Source organism: Haliotis rubra, unplaced genomic scaffold, assembly GCF_003918875.1.
Source record: "Haliotis rubra isolate DU_JTF1 unplaced genomic scaffold, ASM391887v1 Scf524, whole genome shotgun sequence".
Classification (NCBI taxonomy): Eukaryota; Metazoa; Mollusca; class Gastropoda; order Lepetellida; family Haliotidae; genus Haliotis; species Haliotis rubra.
The window spans coordinates 275,310-298,096 of NW_025767218.1; the positions used below are offsets into that span (position 1 = coordinate 275,310).

General features: G+C 40.8%; 1 protein-coding gene across 6 annotated transcripts in view; it reads right to left on the minus strand.

Annotated features, from left to right (window-relative positions):
• Nucleotides 1-1,494: 1,494 nt before the first annotated feature.
• Nucleotides 1,495-22,787, minus strand: part of LOC124252799 (vacuolar segregation protein PEP7-like) — a 33,636-nt gene continuing 12,343 nt past the window's right edge. For 4 of the 6 annotated variants that reach the window (XM_046686464.1, XM_046686461.1, XM_046686463.1 and 1 more), the window contains 11 exons: nucleotides 17,584-17,707; nucleotides 14,585-14,684; nucleotides 13,897-13,987; nucleotides 12,668-12,807; nucleotides 11,760-11,859; nucleotides 7,445-7,648; nucleotides 6,365-6,529; nucleotides 4,877-4,942; nucleotides 3,939-4,010; nucleotides 2,659-2,778; nucleotides 1,495-2,151 (listed from right to left, as the gene is read on the minus strand). In XM_046686464.1, coding sequence (XP_046542420.1) covers nucleotides 2,053-2,151; nucleotides 2,659-2,778; nucleotides 3,939-4,010; nucleotides 4,877-4,942; nucleotides 6,365-6,529; nucleotides 7,445-7,648; nucleotides 11,760-11,859; nucleotides 12,668-12,807; nucleotides 13,897-13,987; nucleotides 14,585-14,684; nucleotides 17,584-17,707 — 1,281 coding nt within the window. In that variant the 3' untranslated portion in view covers nucleotides 1,495-2,052. Of the gene's footprint in view, nucleotides 2,152-2,658; nucleotides 2,779-3,938; nucleotides 4,011-4,876; nucleotides 4,943-6,364; nucleotides 6,530-7,444; nucleotides 7,649-11,759; nucleotides 11,860-12,667; nucleotides 12,808-13,896; nucleotides 13,988-14,584; nucleotides 14,685-17,583; nucleotides 17,708-18,802; nucleotides 19,005-22,787 lie in introns of those variants that run through there. The other 2 variants (XM_046686465.1, XM_046686466.1) reach the window with 2 other exon arrangements.

Below are 22,787 nucleotides of genomic sequence, written 5' to 3' on the forward strand. Positions count from 1 at the left end.
GCCACACATACACACGCATGCTTGTCGTCATATGAGCGAAATATCCTTAAGTACGACGATAAACCCAATTTCACCTCCCCTCAATTTCTTCACGATCCCGATTCGGCAATTTCGCTTTAGAAAATAAACCCCACACAGAACAAATTCCCTATTTTTGTAAACCCCACACTGAACACATTCCCGTTTTTTGTACTCCCATTTCCGTGTAGATGCCATAGGTCCCAGATACGACCATGTGAATCTCATTGTCCACCATTGTACAACTGCGTGGATTTTATCGTTTACATTACGCACACACTGATTAACTTCGTTTTCTAGATTCAGAATAAGATATGCATGCCTGAATGCATATTTTCCTTGTACCGGGAATTAAGAAAGTCTTGACACTTAATTACAAGGTTCACCTCACGCGACCATATAAGGAGAAAGGAAATCTAATTGAAATGCTTAGCGCTGATTCTGTCTGTTGCTTGTGTCACAACTTTTGCGTTTGAGTATAATTCAAGTGTGCATAAACCCCAAATGTACATAAATGAAACGCTAGTCTGTTTGTAAAATGAGAGACTTCTCTCACCCGTTGATCTCCTGCAGGGGCGGTGGGGTAGCCTAGTGGGTGAACAGTTACCTCGTCATGCCCGGGTTCGATTCCCCACATGGATAAATTGCCTGAATCCCACTTCAGGTGTCGCCTCCATGTTATTGTTAAAAGCCATACTCACTCACTCACTCACTCACTCCATGTTGTTCCTTATATTTCGGGGACGGCGGGGTAGCCTAGTGGTTAAAGTGTATGCTCGTCACGCCGAACAGCCGGATTCAATTCCCCACATGGGTACAATGTGTGAAGTACATTTCTGGTGTCACCCGCCGTGAAATTGCTAGAATATTGCTAAAGCGGCGTAAAACAAAATCACTCACTGACTAAATTTCTAGGTAATATTAAGCACAACGAACATTTCAACATTGTAGTTGGCACATGTATTTAATTCATATAGAATACTCATCTACATCTACAAACGTCAGTCAATAATGATGATAACGGTATATAGTATATCAAATGAATAATGATGATAACGGTATATAGTATATCATGATGATAACGGTATATAGTATATCAAATGTATAAAAACATCAGCAGCGACAACATCCACATCGTGTTGATGGCAGAGGTGATGATAACAATAATTGGATGGAGATGAGTATTATTGGCAGATGACTTGAAGGGTTTTTACGCGGTGGAGAGACTATAGAGTTCGTGCTGGTGTTTCGTTGTCATGTTGTCCTTCATGTGTAGACATAACTGGATAATATATAGCAATGTATCATTCCATTTAAGGATGGACGTTTTGTTTTGATGAAGTATAATTACCATAGGCGGATCCAGAGGGTGCAGGGGTGAGCACCCCCTTTGTGCTGAAAGTTTGTTAAATGACCATTGAAACTCGGGTGAAAACAAAGTGTGCACCCCTCCTTTTCTCAATAGTGTGCGAGAGAGAGAGAGAGAGAGAGAGAGAGAGAGAGAGAGAGAGAGAGAGAGAGAGAGAGAGAGAGAGAGAGAGAGAGAGAGAGAGTATCACTATGGTGAGCTTCATGTTCAGATCAACAAACTGTGGTAACTACTACCATACAACTATTTTATGTATGTATGAGACAAGTCACGGGGAAGAAACAATCTTCGCTGAGGTGTATTTCATCACATGCACCTGCACTGGAATGCCCTAAAGTATATATAGTCACGCCTTTCGGTCTTCACCGGGAAGATTCGGATTGATTTCATTCGTGCCTCATCGGCACTTTCCGTAACACGATAGTCCCGGAATAACACGAGTAGTCACGGTTCACGACATTTGACCAACTCGTGTTATTCCGGGACAAGCCGAATAGCTTCTTGAGATTACGGAAAGGGGCGAGTGGTGACGAATGGGTTCACGAATGGACTCATTCGTAACAACTCGTTCCTTTCCGTAACCTTCTTTCTGATTACGAAAAGGGACAAGTAGTTACGAATGGAATGAACTGATTGTTGAACACTTCGTTGGGTTGTAGAAACGGTCATTGATGTCCTTCCTGATTGTTGCTTCCGGTGGAGCTCAAGCTTGTATAGCGGTCACGGAAACTCCGTCGTGTCTCGTTGTAAAAATTCGTGGAGGACTGAAACAAATAGCCTGAGTATAAATTCCTTAAAATATTTCCAAAACTATGTAATAATTAAAAAATATGTAACCCATTTTGTGATCATTGTTAATTAAATTACAAATTAAGCGAACAATTTTATGGATGACAACTTCTTGTTCATTGCATAGGGCGACGTTTTGATGTAGATTACGAATATATTGGGTACTACACCTAGATTAGAACCCGTTATGGACATTGGTTGGCTGAACTGTCAGCACCAACTACACCAAACTGGAAACGTCTACGACTCCTGTCATTTCCGCGGCAGCGCTGCCAGTGACGAGCGGCGGCTTTAACCGCCGTTAGAATCTTGAACTCAAGCCCCTCCCTTTTTGGCAGCCGTTTTGTCTGACGTTCACGGTTGTCGACCGCAAGTTAGGTGTTAACATCGTATGACAATGTGCGCGGTCGACGAGTAAATATCCAGTCGCCGCTTACAAACGATGAATAGTCACCCCTGACGGGAGATAACTCTGTGCCTACCGAAATGATTTTCTTTTGAAGACTGGCCTGTGTACTGGTAACTGGCTTCAGACAACGCACCTCTTCATATCTTTTATAATATCTGTCAAAAAGCTTTTGGATAACACGCTCCTCCACCAACTGAAAATATGAAAGAATGTTGTTTACAAATCCTGCCATGGCAAAGAGACTGACAACATGTTGAAACAAAATTTGTTTCAACATGTTGTCAGTCTCTTTCGGATATTAAATAGTTCGGATATTTAATAGTTCAGAAACATTTCAAACGGGTTTCTATGACTGAAGTTTAGTTTTACGTCGCTTTTAGCAATATTCCAGCAATATCACGATGGGGGGCACCTCAAATGGGCTGTACACATTGTGCCCATGTGGGGAATCGAACCCGGGCCTTCGGCGTGACGGGCAAACGCTTTAACCACTAGGCTACCCCACTGCCCCAGTTCTATTTGAAACATTGAGAGCTGATTTAGAATCATAGCCTTCAGCTGCTGCAAGAATTAAAGCATTGCCATCACAGAAGTAGCTATAATAGATTATTATAGTCAGGCTAGTGTTTAGAATTTGGCATCAGGTGACCTCCATAATCTTCACTTTGTTGGTTTGGTTGGTTGGTTTGTTGTTTAACGCCGCACTCAGCAATATTTCAGCTATATGGCGGCAGTCTGTATATAATCGAGTCTGGACCAGACAATCCAGTGATCAACAGCATGAGCATCGATCTGCCCAATTGGGAACCGATGACATGTGTCAACCAAGTCAGCGAGCCTGACCACCCGATCCCGTTAGTCGCCTCTTACGACAAGCATAGTCGCCTTTTGTAGCAAGCATGGGTTTGTGAAGACCTATTCTACCCCGGATCTTCACGGGTTCACTTCTCTGTCATAACGTGTTATATCAGTAGGGAATCCAGTCATTTTTTAATTGATGAAATCAGACAGGACGATGTTTTTCTAGGGATGAAGAACAAGATCCATATTTGTCGTCAAATGAGAATTGGATGGACAAAATGAGTGGGCTGAATGTAATCGTGCCCAACCGCGTGGTTCGTGTAATCAACAACTGGATGGTCTGGCCTAGACACACGTGATTTTGGTAGTGGTTTGTTGACTTTCGTCAACAATATTCACTAAAAGGATTCATGATATTACATGAGAGGGGGAACTCGAACACACATTCATAGATTCCTGGCGTGCCCAAGGGACGCAACTCTTCACTGTAAATTGCGATGCCTCAGACGACTGGGCCACCCATTATGTTACAGGTCATCAATGTGGTCATACCTTTGCGTCACACAAGGAGAGGAAGACATCTTCAGACATTGACCACGGGTCGTCCTCACCACGATTAGAAAGCTGCAGGAGCAGAAATGTTACATAAAAGTATTGACATTGAAGAGCTGGGGAAATACACGTATAAATATACATTTCATTCTCTTTGTTATGCATGTCAATCAAGCGTCACTACTATGCATTTACTTGTCCCCATTCAGATTGACAAGCAGGGTCCATATTCACCTGTCAAGCATTTTCATATTCACCTGTCAAACATATCCACAAGCACCCTGTCAAGCATGTCCATATTCACCTTGTCAAGTACCGGTATGTCCAGATTCACTTCGTCAAGCACAATCACCTCATCAATTATGTCAATATATACCTCGTCGAGCACATCCACAACCACCTCGTCAAGTACACCCACAACCACCTCGTCAAGCATGTCCATGACTTTGTCAAACATGTCGACTTTCACATCATCAAGCATGTCGATATACACCTCGTCAAGCATGGCCACAATCACGTTGTCAAACATGTTGAATTTCACATCATCAAGCATGTCGAGATACACCTCGTCAAGCATGTCCACAATCACCTTGTCAAGCATGTCAATAGTCCCCTCGTAAAGCATATCCACATTCAATTCGCCAAAAATGTCAATATTCACTATTCAAGTATGTCAACATTCACCCTCCTCAAACACTTCGTTAATCATATCCACAATCACCTCGTCAAGCATGTCCATATCCTCCCGTCAAACATGTGCATATTCACATTGACATGTATTTCTACATTCCTCTTTTCAAGCATGCCACGATCACCTCGTCAAGCATGTCCATATTCACATTGTCCACATTCATCACGTCATCTGGCAAATCTACATTCACCAGATAGATCAAGAATGCCACACCCCTGTCAGTTTAGCGCCAGCAACATCTACTCACATCATCAAGCATGTCCATAGATGACGATTGACGGAGCGTCCCCACGTGAGCATTTGTTATCGACTCCTGTTAACACAAAGATGGAGACCCATGCATGTTATGTGACAAAGCAGAACACAAAGTGCTTTCCCCTGTCTGCCGGGAAGTAAATAAATAAATCAGCCGCACGACCTCCGTAACGGAAACCAACGTCGCCAACTAGTCATGTGAACCCCTACTCACACTAAAGTTTAAAACATTCCCCTAGTTTTACTAATGTTTGTTTGTTGTTGCTTCACTCAGCAGTATTCTGTCAGTTTCCCAGCTAACAATTTCACGTTGTCACAACGTTGTCACAACGTTGTCACAGCGTTATGCTTCCGTTGTTACAACGTTATTCTGTGGACTCCCATTTACGTTGTCACTAGGTTGTGGCCTAACGTTGTGATACGTCATTTTTACGTCGCCACAAGGTTAAAGTTATTTGATGCTCACTTGGTTTTTACGTTGTCCTAACGTTCTTTTTAACGTTAATAGTTGAATAGTTTTCCCAGTAGTGAACAGTACATACGAAATAAAGCAGAAATTCACTTTATTCATCAATTTGCATGTTGTTTTGGTCGTGTGTTTTCTGAAGCTGTAGCTGAATAGTGAAGAAAGAATCTGAGAGTGAAACGTTTTACAGTGAACTTTATCGTGACACCAAGTTATAAGAAACGTTGTTATAACGTTGTGAGGAGCCCAAAGCATAATGATTCCTCAACGTAAATATGCAACGTTGTTATTAGGTTGTGACATAACGTTATAAAATGACGTACTAACGTTGTGACAACGTTGTGTCATGACGTTACCAATCTACAACCTTTCCACAAAGTTGCGAAAATGTTTTGTGCTAGCCGGATTGGCGTTGGTGTGTAAATGATCAAGACTGGACCAGGCAAACTTGTGATTGACATTATGAGCGTCGATCTACACATCCTGGATACGATGACACGATGTCATTGTGAAAATGGACGCGCATGACATCAATCACTGGATTGTCTGGTCAAGACTCGACTATTTACAGACCGTCGCCATATAGCTGGGATATTGCTAAGTGTGTTAAACAAGGATTCGGTATCTTCAACACAACCACGCGTCTTTATCTTGTTTACTTAAACCGAGCCAAGTCACAACATTACACATAAGGGTATTGAAAAAAAATAGTGTATGCATTGCTGAAGTCAAAAGACACTCCCACGTACTCACATGCTCAAGTGATTTGACCCGGGTTAGAGCTGATCCTTAGCAACCCATGCTTGTCTTGAGAGGCACCGGGATCGGGTGGTCAAGCTCGCTGACTTGGTTGACATATGTCATCGTATCCCATTTGCGTAGATCAATGCTAGTGCTGTTGATCACTGGATTGTCTGGTCCAGACTCGATTATTTACAGACCGCCGCCATATGGCTGGAATATTGCTGAGTGCGGCGTAAAACTAAAACTCACCCACTCATTCAAGTGACTTACTCGCTCAAGGATGGCCACAATCTGGTTCTTGATGTCGATCATTTCGTGGTGTTTGTTCTGCAGCTCAAGGTTGAAGTGGAAGACACGCAGCTCGCGCCCCACGTACTTCACGCACTCACAACACACGCGGTAGTTGCGCCACATCTCCGCCATCTTTGATACGTCCTGAGGAAGATGAACCCCAGGTGGATATATTAAGATGACTTTTTGATCGGTGCTTAGTTGACATTAGACTAACAACTAGTCTCTGAAATGAACATATTTTACTGAAAAAAGTTCATAGTAAAAAAAAAAATATAATGAAAAGGAGCCCTGAGACTTTCTTCATTTTCAGAGACTAAACAAATCAGGTGATGAAATCTAGACTTGCCACATTTTCTAGACTTGTGTGGGCTTTCTTGGATATATTTGCTTCAGGGTCTGTACGACAGACTAAGTTGACATGTAACTGTTAGGAAGTGAGGCCTTGAATTCTTAAAACCCACATCTAACAACTCATTCTGAGTCAAACATGTAAATATGAACCAGATCAGGCTTCTCCAATTTCTTGTGTTTCTTATTCAGGTGGGTAATCACAGAAAGATATCAGATTACGTGTGTGCCTAAAGCGTATGTTGAACTCCTGGAGCAAAGTTTCGTAGTTCGATTTGAACAATCCGGACAGAAGCTCGGATTGCCATGTTTTTTGTTGCCTTCTGATTCACAGAATAAGATTGATATCTGTTTCAATTCTTTTTGTCCTTTTTAATTATTTATAACAAATTTCATTCAGATTTTAGACATTCACCAAGTTCATCTTCATCTTATCCCAATGGCGTAGATCGATGCTCATGCTGTTGATCACTGGACTGTCTGGTCCAGACTCCATTATTTAAAGACCGCCGCCATATAGCTGAAATATTGCTGAGTGAGGCGTTAAACAACAAAGAAATAAACAAAACAAAACCTCATCCTAACAGCTGTTTCCAAGAAGAACGTAATGATCGGACGGACACTGCGCCATCCTATACGTTCACCTTGACCTCCAGTCCTGGAGAGCTAACAAAACTTAACTCATGTGATGGGAAAGAGAAGTCTTACCGTTCCAGGCTGAATGACGTCCATGTCGGGCCGAGCCCGTCCCTCGTCACTCTGATGCACAGCGCCCCGGGGGTAGAAGACCACTAGGTCCTTACTGGAACACGTCTTACAGAAGATCTCGTCACACACCACGCACTGCTTCCGGTCACTAGGAACGAAAAGGTCCTTATCACATTGGCTGCAGAGCGTCTTTCTCTTGGCAATCTGGAAGTGAAATTATAAACTGACATTCAAAACTTTAGATTAGAGTATAATTCAATTAACTTCGGAAACACCCGTTAGAATTGGTCTTCGGTAACCCATGCTTGTCGTAAGAGGCGAATAAGGGCATCGGGGTGTCAGGCTCGCTGACTTGGCTGACACATGTCATCACATCCTAGTTGAGTAGATCGATGCTCATGCTGTTGATCACTGTATTGTCTGGCCCAGACTCAATTATTTACAGACCGCTGCCATATAACTGGAATACTGCTGAGTGCGGCGTTAAACAACAACCAACCAGACAAACCAGATATTTGAAAATATGTGAAGACAATGGATTTTTCCAAAATGAGTACATCTTCAACGGCTGCACCCGATACACACAATGTACATAAAACCTAAGTGTTGTTGCCTAACGCCGTTCTCCTGCAATGCAAAGGCAAAAAAACAACAACAAACAAACCAAAAAAAACCACAAAACTCGAATCAACATGCCAACTCTGGCAATATCTTTAAAATGATATGTTTACTCCAGTTGACATCCCCTTGAACATCCTCATAGTAGATGTCTTACCACCAGACATACTAGGTGTCTTACTACCAGACATACTAGATGTCTTACCACCAGACATACTAGATGTCTTACCACCAGACATACTAGGGACCGTTATCTCCCAATTGACAGACACCAATTTGACAGACACCCATTTGACAGACACTGAACTAAACTGACGTACAAAAGAAAGTACACACCTGATGCTTTGGTAAAATGTTTTCCTGAAAACAGCGAAATATTTATAAAAATGTTTTGATTGCCACTCACAAGTCACACACATTGTGTACGTGTTGCAAAAACACCACTAATATCGTACCCAATTGGAACATTGCTAGCAAAATATTTACGTTGTTTAAATAGCCTAAAAACACCAGGTGTGTACTTTCTTTTGTACATCAGTATAGAATGCTAATTAGGGTAACACCCATGGATATAATGGAACAGTCCACTGTCTAGTGAGTAGAGTAGGGTGACCCTGGAACAGGTTCGTTCCTGAGAAGTTTGATTGTGTGTAAATAGAACCTTGTCTTCTCTTCTCAAAATTGTTTTTACTATCAATTATTATCGAACAGGTTTGTCAGTGAGGGGTTTGATTGTGTTTATTGATTGAAACATATTTTATTCATTCAAGAATAAGATTGAACACAAGTTATCTAGCTTAGAAAAAACCCCTCCCAATGATAGGATGTGTACAACAGAAGTTAACTGAGAAAAGGTTTTGTTTGAGAGATATAGATATGTACATATTTGAAAACATTCTGATTTTCCGTAAATGAGACACCTGCATTGCCACGTAAGATACAATTAATACCAATCAGTGTTCTAATTTTAACAATACTTTCTGAAGTTTGTAACAGTTTATGTCTTTGAATAGTATACAATGGACATTCAAGGAAGTAATGAAACACATTCTCACATCAATGGCCACATTGACATGATGCGTCATATTTATTCTAAATAAATCCTCATTAAGTGTACATATCGTAACCTTGTGTGCAAAACATTTAACTTCCTTGTTCTAAATGATGATACCCAGCCAAGAGACTCGATTACTTATAGACCGTCCTCATACAATAAAACCAGATCAGCAGGCCTCTGAGCTAACAGTATGATGATGATGTATTTTATGAATATAATCGACAAAGCCCTCTCCACACCCACAAAAATCACCCTTGAAAGCAAAGTCGATATACACTATGATTATATCGTGAACATGTGTTCATGAAACAAGAGATTGAGTGAGTTTAGTTTTACGCCGCTTTCAGCAGAAATGGGCAGAAATGGGCTTCACACATTGTAATCGGGGAATCGAACCAGGGTCTTCAGCGTGACAAACCAACGCTTTAACCACTAGGCTACCCTACAGCCCCAGAAATATGAGAAATAGTTATAACCACTAGGTTGATATATTGCTGGAATATTGCTAAAAACTAAACTCACTCACTCACTAAAGATTGGAGCCAACATCGCTGCTCGCAGCAATATTTTGTATTTTTTTTGTATTTACACATATTTAGGGGATAGATAGATGTGGCGAAGCTTCTGTGTTACCAGTAACATCTACCCTAAACCATAATTGTGAGTGAGTTAGTGAATGAGTGAGTTTAGTTTTACGCCGCTATAAGCAATATTCCAGCAATATCACGGCGGGGGCACCTTTAATGGAAACCATAATTGTGTACATCTGACAATGCATCAGTTAAAAACAGTACTAGTTCACGGTTTTAGAAGTCATAACGGACGGAAGAACACTTGAAAGCATTGGGAAGGAAAGTGTAGATATTAGTCACCGATCGGATGGTAGATCTACATTTTGTTTAAAGCGTAGAAAACAGCGGCCGCTACGGCCTAGATTGGGTAGCGAGGTGGGCACATATGCGGAGTATCCTTGGACAAGATACTTAGATCCGCATTGTCTCAGTTCACCCAGCTGTAAAATGGGTACCCGTGAGGATGTGCTGGGAATGTGAGTGTTTGGTTTATTGCGCCTAACAGGCAGCATGGCTGTATGATCCCCAGGGAGTTAAAAAAAAGTATCGGAAAGTACGATAGTGACCTATGACCGGGGATAGTAATGTACTTAGCGCCGTGAGCAGGCAATGTGCCTGGATATGAACGCCACATAAGCGGACTATTACTATCATAACTATTATTATACTGAACGACCACCTGGTGGAGAGAGAGAGTACACACCAGAATGTACTAGAATTAGTTACAGCTGACTAATGTCATACTGTCATCGCGACGAGCGACTGTAACTAATAACTGTGGAAACAGGTGGTTATAATATGCTGAATGTGTCATCGACAGCACGTAGCATCATCACGTTACGCTATCAACAACGACTCTGTCTGACTAGAACATCTACAGGTCATATTCACATATCTACAATGCACAGTTCATACCACTACCTCTGTCTCCTGTTTCTATTGAAGAGCATGTGTAATGCTATACAGATTAACAACGGACGAAATGTTAAAACCGTTCTTCGGCTGCAGCAAAAAAATCATGCTTCTCGTTATTTACGGGGCGGTGGGGTAGCCTAATGGTTAAAGCGTTGGCTCGTCACGCCGAAGACCAGGGTTCGAATCCCCACATGGGCACAATGTGTGAAGCCCATTTCTGGTGTCCCCCGCCGTGATGTTGCTGGAATATTGCTAAAAGCGGCGTAAAACCAAACTCAGTCAGTCAGTCAGTCTCGTTATTTACAGAAATAGATATCAGGAATTTTTTTATTTATTTGTTATTTTCAATTTTTATGTCACGACTGACTGAGTGGGTGGGTATTAACGTCGTATCGGACAGTGTTTCAGTTATACCACCTCGCGTGGGAGGACAGAGGTCAGAAATGCGTTATGTTTACCACGAGCACGGCCTAGAAGCTGACATACATTGAAATATAGTCCTGTTGTACTAGGATTTGAAACCACAATCGTAGGTTGCTGGGGCGCCTAAGGGAAGCAACTCTGCAATGCGAATTGGTCGCCATGGACGATTGGGTCATCCGTGTCTATTTTAATATAAGAAGTACAGAGTATAATCATGTCTTTCACTTGAAAAAATACCTGACGAATGGCGAACATAGGTTACATAGAAAAATGTAACTTTGGAATGAAACGTAACCAGTAAAATCGAATTTTTCAGGCTAAATAGAATTATGAGATATTTAGGGTAGGGATCAAAGAATTGTGGTTAAACTTGGTATGTTACTTATTACTGCAACAGTTTCTACAAGGATGGATATTTATATGCAAAAATACATAGGTTGAATTTGCAACCACATGACCATGCCAAGTTTGAAATGTGTAATTTGTGGCTGGCTGTATAATTTTAAAGACACAAAGTTCAAGATGCCCATCTGCAGTTGTGTATTATGCGTATACACTGTATTTAAAAAATCAAACGTTTTAAATCAAATAATATTTTTAATAATACAACTTTATATAGAAGTAAGTATACTTTGAGCACAAACCAAACAAAGGTCATTTTTGGGATATGGTAATGATATCTTAACATATTAAAATTCATTCATTCATTCATTCATTCATTTTTTCTTACCTTAACAGCATTATGCAGCTTTGTCTTCATCTGTTTGCTCTTGGAGATGTCCTCGAGGAACATATCGGAAATTGGCTGACAGACCTTTGGTATCTCACATCTGGAACAAGTGAGTGAGTGAGTTTAGCACTCAGCAATATTCCAGCTATATGGCGGCAGTCTGTAAATAATCGAGTCTGGACCAGACAAGCCAGTGATCAACAGCATGAGCATCGATCTGCGCAATTGGGAACCGATTACATGTGTCAACCAAGTCAGCGAGCCTGACCACCCGATCCCGTTAGTCGCCTCTTACGACAAGCATAGTTGCCTTTTGTGGCAAGTATCGGTTGCTGAAGACCTATTCTACCCCGGATCTTCACGGGTACAATATTTCAGATACAAATGAAACCGAAAGGCTATGAAGATGATAATGTGAATGATTACTTCCTAATAACTTTCTAATCTCAGAAAACCTGAGTGGTATACTGAGATCATAAAAATCGGGTGCACACTGCTCCATTGGCAGGGTTGTAATATTAGAGCGATTCTAGCATAGTCTGTGCACACGCTCTATAAGCTGACTACATGGACATGTAAAGCCACATTTTGTTCATGTTTTAGATGTTTTTATGCGAGAGAGTGAGTGGGTGAGTGAGTGGGTGAGGGTGTTATGAGGTCCTCATTGTACCTGTGGAGTCAGTGAGGGACAGTGGTGTTCTATATTTAGACATGTACTAGATTTAGACAGAATGATCTGGAGACGAGTACCAGGGGCTGTTTCAAAGAATCAAATTCCCGCAAAGACAACCTCCAAGCGTTGGTTTTTGTTCTTCATTCGAGTGAGTGAGTGAGTGAGTGAGTGAGTGAGTGAGTGAGTGAGTGTGAGTGAGTGAGTGAGTGAGTGAGTGAGAAAAATGGGGCCTTACAAAAGTTTTAGTTCCGGTTCCTTTCCCTCAGGGAATTTTCTAGAGTGCGCAGCCGACCTCATGTTGAAGAAATCCTGCGTCCATGACTTCACACACCCCACCGCCAAGTCTTCGCCTTCTTTGTAGCATGGGAGACACACCTGGACATCAAAAGCAATATTCCATTTTCTGTTATTATTATTCTTTTTTAAGTTAATTTATGTATTTGTTTCTGTTGCATATTACAGATGAATGCATCATGATTATATAACTACAAAACAAACACTACAAAACTAAAGTTATTAACTAAACAATGAGTGAAAATTTAAACAAAATTTGTTAAAGAGTTCTTGCTTGCATATATGATGTATTTGGTCGTGAAGTAATTTGGTCTCTAGCAATTTTCATTTTCACCTGTATTACATTTAATACCCATTTTGCAATCAATCCCAAAAGAGTTCACTTTTCTGCGCGTACAATATGATGGTTTCTTCATAGACAATATATCATATACTCTGGTAAAGAATGATAGTAATGCCACAAAAATGATAAAGTACTGCCAATATTCACTAACAGGTCAGGGGCGGTGGGGTGGCCTGGTGATTTAAGCGTTCGCTCGTCTCGCCGAAGACCAGGGTTCGATTCCCCACATGGGTACAATGTGTGAAGCCCATTTCTGGTGTGCCCCGCTGTGATAGTGCTGGAATATTGCTAAAAGCGGCATAAAACTAAACTCACTCGCTAACTCACTCAATAACAGGTCACAGTTGCATACTGTAATCAACCTGAAAGCATTGGCATGGGACACAAGAATCCATCAATGATTGGCAAAACATTTTGTTCGTGTTATCAACCATTGGTTTACTTGGCTAAGATATAGGATATACGGATATACGTCTCTCGTGATTAAGCTGTGATAAATTTCCGATGAGATCACGTGTACATGTTAGCGATTCTAAATGCTGATCGGTCGGTTGAAGCCATGTGATGTCACAGAGCTAATTGTTCAATACAATTCAATTATGACGTCTCTCATTGCTCTTGGCCTGGGAAATTGAATCCATGACGTCATCGGGTTTCCTTCAGTGAAATTTTCTGTGAGGTTGACATTTACTAAGCGGATATACGGCGTAAAACTAAACTCACTCACTCAGAGGCACAGGTAATATGTTTTTTTTCCTAATATAAACGCCTAAGGCTTTCTGCAGGTGCCGCCATTGTTGTGAAAACAATAAGGCCACTCCACTTACCCGATATAGTTTGCCGTCAGGATTCGGCGAGGCGTCGTCGGACAAACGTCGCTGGTAACGACTGCAGTGCAGGCAAAATATCTTACCACACCTGGTGTAATGACAAAATACCAGAGTTGCAATAAAGGCCATCCTTTATATTCAATGACATGACAATATAAAATACAACCGAGAAGATCCGGGTCTTCAGTAACCTATGCTTGTCGTAAGAAGCGAACAACGGGATTGGATGGTCAGGCTCGCTGACTTGGTTGACATGTCATCGTATCCCAATAGCATAGATCGATGTTGATCACTGGATTGTCTGGTCGATTATTTAACGACTGCCGCCATAAACCTGGAACATGGCTGACTGCGGCGTTAAACGACAAACAAACACAGCATAGAAACTTCTCCAATTACCGCAGAAGGGCAAACAAAGGGCACATACAACGGTTCTACTGGGTATTTTATCAGCATCCTCTAGAAGGAGTAAAACCTGAATAACTCGAAACGTTCCAGATCATCGATCATAAATCCATCTTGTTAGTTAGACAATCTGTGTTTCGACGACACATTGTAACCACTATCATTTTTCAAAACATTTAATTAATTTAACAATTTTTCAATTTTTTTAAGCGACACATGCTAAATCGAAGTTTAAGGGTCATCGAGCATGACTGTAATTCGAGACAAACGGTGTACGTACATTCGACAATGCTTCTGTCGAAACACCAGATGAATTTGTTTGTTGCAGTCATTGCACTTCTGAACCAACCGACGTTTTTCCCAGTGGTCACGTGATATTTCTGAAACGTGAAAAGTATTTGTGGTTAAACATACGTACACGACCGCAACATACACTGCACTGGGGAGTGTGTGAGTATGGTTTTACGCCGCGTTTAGCAATATTCCAGCAATATCACGGCGGGGGACACTAGAAATGGGCTTCACACATTGTACCCATGTGGGAAATCGAACCCGGGTCTTCGGCGTGACGAGCAAACGCTTTAACCACTAGGCTAGAAAGAACCGTGTCTTTTTCAAGATGAGCCCCTAAAAACCATAATAACAACGTTATAGACACTTCTAGTGTAAGGACATCTCTAGTTTGTTACATATATGCCCAACATGTACCGAATAACAAGCATGGCGAGGTTTATATTTCTCGTATTAAACAGAATGGAAAAAAATGGGTGAAGAATTCGATTTATCATTTTCACATAACTGTTTCCTTTTAAAGAAATATATTAATTAAAAATAACATCAGAAACCTATCGAAATCTTACACGTTTTCGTGCGCATTAACTTTTTTGGATATTTATTTCCTGGGAATAATATACTTTCCAAACATACTCGAAACGTGTTTTGATTATATATCTGGTATAATGTGTATAATGTCACTTATAATTTAGCTTTCGAAGTAATCCGCCCTCTCTGGCGAAGGACTCACGTCCGGTTATCTAATTGATCTTTATGCTGTTGGTGTATGGTATAAATGTTTTTATGTCATAAGCTTATGAGGGGCGGTGAGGTTGCCTAGTGGTTAAGGCGTTCGCCCGTCACGCAGAAAACCCGGGTTCGATTCCCCATATGGGGACAATGTGTGAGGCCCATTTCTGGTGTCCCACCGTGATATGGATGGAATATTCCTAACAACGACATAAAACCAAACCTACTCACTCACTCAAAAGCTTATGTCACTGATGAATGCTTTAGTTATGTGCTAAAACGTTATTAACACTTTCGGTATGATGACAACACTTCCGGTTTAATGTACAGTTAGGTTGTTAGATACAGTTTAGTTTGTTAAGTACAGCTTAGTTTGTTTGTTTCATATTTAACGCCTTACTCTGCGGTCTGTAGATATTCGAGTCTGCAACCAAACAACCCGAGAAGATCCTGGTTAGAATTGGTCTCCAGCAACCCATGCTTGTCGTAAGAGGCGACTAACGGGGTCGGGTTGTCAGACTCGCTGACTTGGTTGTCACATATCATCGTATCCAGTTGCGTAGATCAATGCTCGTGCTGTTGATCACTGGCTTGTCTGGTCCAGACCCGATTATTTTACAGACCGCTGGCATATTGCTGAGGGCGGCGTTAAACAACCAAATCCAAAAAATAAATACGAAAACGCAACCAAACAGTGCAGTGATCACCAACAGGAATATCGATCTACGCAACTGGGATACGATGACCTGTGCAAACCAAGACAGCTGATAGGGAGTCTTAAGCATTACCAGTTTAGTGAGATCAGTTCGGCTTCGGGAATAACATGTCTAATATATGACACTAACTTGTGACTATAGAAAGAGTCATTTACAACTTAACAGCATTAAAGGAAAATGATATGCACTTCCGCGTTGGAAAATAATGTTAATGCAGTACAACTTTGAAACAGAAAGTGCAGACGCTATAGCTATTTTAATCACAGAGCTATGAGCACTTCCGGTTTAATGACTCCATTTCCGGTTTTCTGAGAGAAGGAGACTGCCCGTAAGTCCCTGCTTAAGAACTAAGGTGGTCACAGTAATATCTGTGTCATTGTATCTCGACGAGATTGGATTTTCATTTTCATATTTATGGCATACTATCAACTTATCAACAACTCTATGTAACAAAATCTCACGAAAGTCAGATGTTACTAGCATCCTAGCCTACTGTGACATTACGTTAAGGGTCATGTCAGAGTGACCTTACAGACCAATGAAACGAAACTAAACTGACCAACGAGCGAGAAGTAGATCTAACAAGATTCTGAATGACCCAGACAGTGTAGAGACACCGTGACCCTATTGATCTCCTGAGGTTCTCCCACTGACTGTGTTATGTTCTACCCATTCACACTGGCAGGGGGTGATTTACTTTCACGTAGGCCGCCGCAAATGAATCTTCCTTCGCATGACTATTCTAAAGGTTTCTAGATCGTATTAATTTTTCAAGTCACCCAAACTCATAATTGCCGAAACAAGACACGAGAACGAGTATGTTTTATCTTGACGTCGTTTGAACAGTATTTCAGTTATATTATGTGTAAGTCAAAAGACACGAAAGACTGCACACTTTTACTGCTCTGAGATTCCCCCCACACACACCCCAGTCCCCCAATTTTTTAATAAATAAATAAAATTAAATTAAAAAAATAAATAAATAAAAATAAATAAATAAATAAATAAATAAATAAATAAATAAATAAATAAATAAATAATAATAAATAATAATAATAAAAAAAATATAATAACAATAATAAAACAATGTGCATGTTAAAAAAATGACAGACCGTTGCAGGTTGGAATTCATCTTCAGCAACCCATGCTTGTCGTAAGAGACAACTAACGGGATCGTGCGGCCAGGTTTACTGACTTGGTTGACATATGTCATCGTATACCAATTGTGTATACGTCTCAAGATGCTCATGATATTTGATCACTGGATTGTCTGATTATTTACAGACCGCCGCCATATAACTTGAATACTGCTGAGTGCAGCGTTATACAAGAACCAACCAACCAAACCTACTGAAACAGATTCCAATGGGAGTACGATGGAACATTTTGGTGTACATTATTTATATGGATATTTGAAAACATGTGAAGACAATGGATGTTTCCAAAATGAGTACATCTTAAACGGCTGCACCCGATACACACAATGTACATAAAAACTAAGTGTTGTTGCCCTAATAAACAATAAGAGGTATTATCATACTTGGTCCTCTGGGCTTCGATGGATCTTTGATGTCCTCCGTCCCATCCAGAATGTCGGACAGCGAGGAAGATCTCAATCTTGGCATTTCCTTCGAGTCGCTTTTCCAGATGGAAGGCAAAGAGTCCTGTGAACAGAATCAATCACATATATATCAATATTCACTACTGAAAACAACTAAGGAATGTTTGTCGTTAAGACCCGGGTAAGAATTGGTCTTCAGTAACCCATGCTTGTCGTAAGAGGCGACTGACGGGATCGGGTGGTCAGGCTCACTGACTTTGTTGACATATGTAATCGTATCCCAATGTGCGTAGATCGATGCTCATGCTGTTGATCACTTGATTGTCTTGTCCAGACTCTATTATTTACAGACCGCCTCCATATTGCTGGAATATTGCTGAGTGCGGCGTAAAACAAAACTCACTCACTCAGTCAATTATCGTTGATGGGTCTCTACAATACTGTGGCGCTGTGTCAGCTCGCAGTATCCAATGACAACGAAATGTCTCATTACACAAACAGAGAAGCCTATAAGGGAATTCACAATTACAAATTCATATGCGCTAAGCACATGCTTAAAATGTCTTCGATACAAAATCTCGAATTTTCGGTACAATGTAAGAATGACGGCAATATCTTACGTCCAGCAAATCAAAAAGTGTAATATACATACGTACATACATACATACATACGTACGGACAGACGGACAGACAGACAGACAGACATGCTAGATACGTATACGTAACATCACACAAAGACGGGTTATCCTTCAACACAGATAAACCAATACACAAACACAGACAGACAGACAGACATGCTAGATACGTATACGTAACATCACACAAAGACGGGTAATCCTTCAACACAGATAAACCAATACACAAACACAGACAGACAGACAGACAGACATGCTAGATACGTATACGTAACATCACACACAGACGGGTAATCCTTCAACACAGATAAACCAATACACAAACACAGACAGACAGACAGACAGACATGCTAGATACGTATACGTAACATCACACACAGACGGGTAATCCTTCAACACAGATAAACCAATACACAAACACAGACAGACAGACAGACAGACAGACATGCTAGATACGTATACGTAACATCACACAAAGACGGGTAATCCTTCAACACAGATAAACCAATACACAAACAATCTTATAAAGCAATGCATAACAAAATATTTCTTGTAAAACATACTCACTGATGCTAACGATCACACTGTCAACACGATAATGCAACACCTCACTGACGCCACACAGGCAACCTTCGCATCACTTGTCGCGGTGATGGTGCAAGCGTCGGAAGTTGATGCTAACCGCATCATATAAACACACTGACCGCATCACGGATTTTCCAGTTGACACCCATGCCAAAGAATCCCTTAATCATTACTATTCCATAACAAACAGCCCATACTGTAACTCACCGCACTATAAGGAGAAGCACGTGTTCCGAGGAGTAAATGTGAGTTCAGCAGATTTACCAGGGAAGTAGCTGGAAATACGGCAGTGGGCAGAGGGGGAAGTGACTTGCATTAATGTCCTTATCTCGAGGAAGCGAGGCTATGTCTTCATGATGATGGTGATATTTCGAAAGTGTGTTTGTTTGTCAACAATATTCCAGCTATCCAACGGTTCGTAAATAATCACGTGAGTGAGTTTTCTTTTACGCCGCTTTTAGCAATATTCCAGCAGCAGAAATGGGCTTCACACACTGTACCCATGTGAGGAATCAAAAACAAGTGGCGCTGTTTCTTAAACTGTTTGGCAAAATTGTTAAATAACATATTTTTGAATGAAGATGTATTTTTTAATTAACGAATATATTAGTTGTGAAAGAGAAATATATTACAATGCGCATGAAGCTACCAGTCATCACCGTTGTCTTTCACTCTAACAGATTATATAATCAAACCCCAAGGGGTTACCATGATGGACTTACTGCACCGATTCCATCGATTAGGAAGGAATGCACGCGGTTTTCGAGTTTGTTCAAAATTGCCTCTGTTCACCCAGCAGAAAATGGGTACCCGGTGGCATAAGTCATGTGGACATTAACCTTCTAGCGCCTCACAGGCAGTTTGGGTTATCCGGGGTAATAATAATCAGATTGTCCGCTTTGACCAGGATATGAAGCCTGGAATGTTATTCTGTATATAAAATAAATAATCAGATGAAGTTAATTCCAAGAATTCCTCCGGACTTAACCGTTTATTAACACCACAGTTCACCTTACATACATTCCGCATACATTCACGAAATACCGCATGTAGATAGGTTATCTCGGAGCAGTTCTGCACACTCTGCAGAATATAGCTTTGCTGGTGCTTGGAGATAACCTATTTTCTTTCTTTGTTGTTTAACGCCGCACTCAGCAATATTCCAGCTGTAAGGCGGGGGTGTGTACGTAATCGTGCCTGGACCAGACAATCCAGTGATCAACATCATGAGCATCAATCTAAGCAACTGAGATACTATGACATGTGTCAACCTCTTACGACAAGCACGGGTTGCTGAACACCAATTCTAACCCGGTCTCGCTTTGAACAATTTTAATTAATGTTAACATCACAGCGTATAAGCTTTGCAAGGGTGTACTGACAACATCGACCCGAGAACACTTTGGGCAGGGAACTGACAAACCTCGGATTAAATGAGAGCGAACAAACAGCGGATCCTGGTATTTGTATGGGTCGCCAATTGTGTCGGGCAACCTCCATGTGTCACACATTAACGGCGGCGGACGTTTCATGACGAACATCTCGTTTAGTGAAGTTTATTTAAGTTTATTTCCGTTCAGTTAGTTACATTTCACAGGTTAATTTCATAATCCATTGGGCCTCGTCATCAGACTATTATCTGGTAATCTTATTTGAAAATTCGCGATCATCAACTTCATATTTCGGGTTTGTACCATACTTCCAATTTTGAGAAGAATAAGATGATTATTTTCAGATGTGACAAATAAAACTGAAAGAAAACCGAATGATGTCCAGGGCGACAGCAAGCAAAGCGCACGTTTTCAGCGATCTCATGATGCTGTGCGTAAATCTTGGCGGCTATTGAAAATATTCCATAAATTTGCTCACTGCACAGCGATGTACGACTGACCTTAAATATCTGTGTGCATGTCGATTTTAAACGGATTTTTTTAACTGGACACAAAATGAAAAATTATAAAACACGTGATAAGTTTAAAATACAGTTTTTCAAAATTTCAATTGCAAGCTTCCTGTGTAATTCTTTTCCCTTTATGCTGTTTAGGACGCTTATTTTATTGTGGGAATGAATCATCGTACAATGCATGTATTCTAATCCTGTATTTTAATCGGTGTTCCGTAACTGAAACTCTAGATTGGCTTTTCGAATCTGGGTTAATTTCACAGAAAGTAACAGTTCCGCATCAAGTGAACAGTGAAATTCGAAATGAACACTGATGTAACCTGCAATCCTCGTTACGAAATTCATGATAATTAATGTTACGGTATTACAACGTAGACATACATGAGGTTTTCCCAGAAATAATAACATAGCGTGAGTGATAGAGATCAAGCATTGGACAACCAAATCATCGCCCGGATACGTAACTATTGATATGATGTCAGACCGGACTCTTGGCACCATGTTGATGAACAAAAGTTATGATAACCGGAAACAACGAGCTGGTACCAGATATACTAAGGGGTTCAACAAGATGAAAGGAAACCGGAAGTACATTAAGTGGGGGCACCTCCATTGCTTCGGGTTATCCGAAGTTCGATACTACCGCAAAATGATGGCTTTGAGAGAATATGGTAACATATCGGCTCTCCGGCACTGTGGTAACACATCAACACATGTGGTAACATATCAAGACATATGGTAGCTATATCATAAACTATCTATATCATATGCAAATGACTGTATGATGGGCCTGTGGCCTTGGCCTGAATAAACTTGTCTGTCTGTCTGTCTGTCTGTCTGTCTGTCTGTCTGACATATGGTAGCATATCGGCACTGTTGTAACATATCAAGACATCTGGTAACATATCGGCGCTGTTGTAACATATCAAGACATCTGGTAACATATCGGCACTGTTGTAACATATCAAGACATCTGGTAACATATCGGCACTGTTGTAACATATCAAGACATCTGGTAACATATCAAGACATCTAGTAACATATCGGCACTGTTGTAACATATCAAGACATCTGGTAACATATCGGCACTGTGGTAACATATCAAGACATCTGGTAACATATCAAGACATCTGGTAACATATCGGCACTGTTGTAACATATCAAGACATCTGGTAACATATCGGCACTGTTGCAACATATCAAGACATCTGGTAACATATCGGCACTGTGGTAACATATAAAGACATCTGGTAACATATCGGCGCTGTGGTAACATATCAGCACTGTGGTAACATATCAACACTGTGGTAACATATCAGCACCGTTGTAACATATCAACACTGTGGTAACATATCGGCACTGTGGTAACATATCTATACATCTGGTAACATATCGGCGCTGTGGTAACATATCAGCACTGTGGTAACATATCAACACTGTGGTAACATATCAGCACCGTTGTAACATATCAACACTGTGGTAACATATCGGCACTGTTGTAACATATCTATACATCTGGTAACATATCGGCGCTGTGGTAACATATCGGCACTGTGGTAACATATCAACACTGTGGTAACATATCAGCAACGTTGTAACATATCAACACTGTGGTAACATATCGGCACTGTTGTAACATATCTATACATCTGGTAACATATCGGCGCTGTGGTAACATATCGGCACTGTTGGAACATATCAAGACATCTGGTAACATATCGGCACTGTTGTAACATATCAACACTGTGGTAACATATCGGCACTCTTGTAACATATCAAGACATCTGGTAAAATATCGGCACTCTTGTAACATATCAAGACATCTGGTAACATATGGGCACTGTTGTGACATATCAAGACATCTGGTAACATATCGGCACTGTTGTAACATATCAAGACATCTGGTAACATATCGGCACTGTGGTAACATATCAACACTGTGGTAACATATCGGCACTGTTGTAACATATCGACACTGTGGTAACATATCGGCACCGTTGTAACATATCAACACTGTGGTAACATATCGGCACTGTGGTAACATATGGACACTGTGGTAA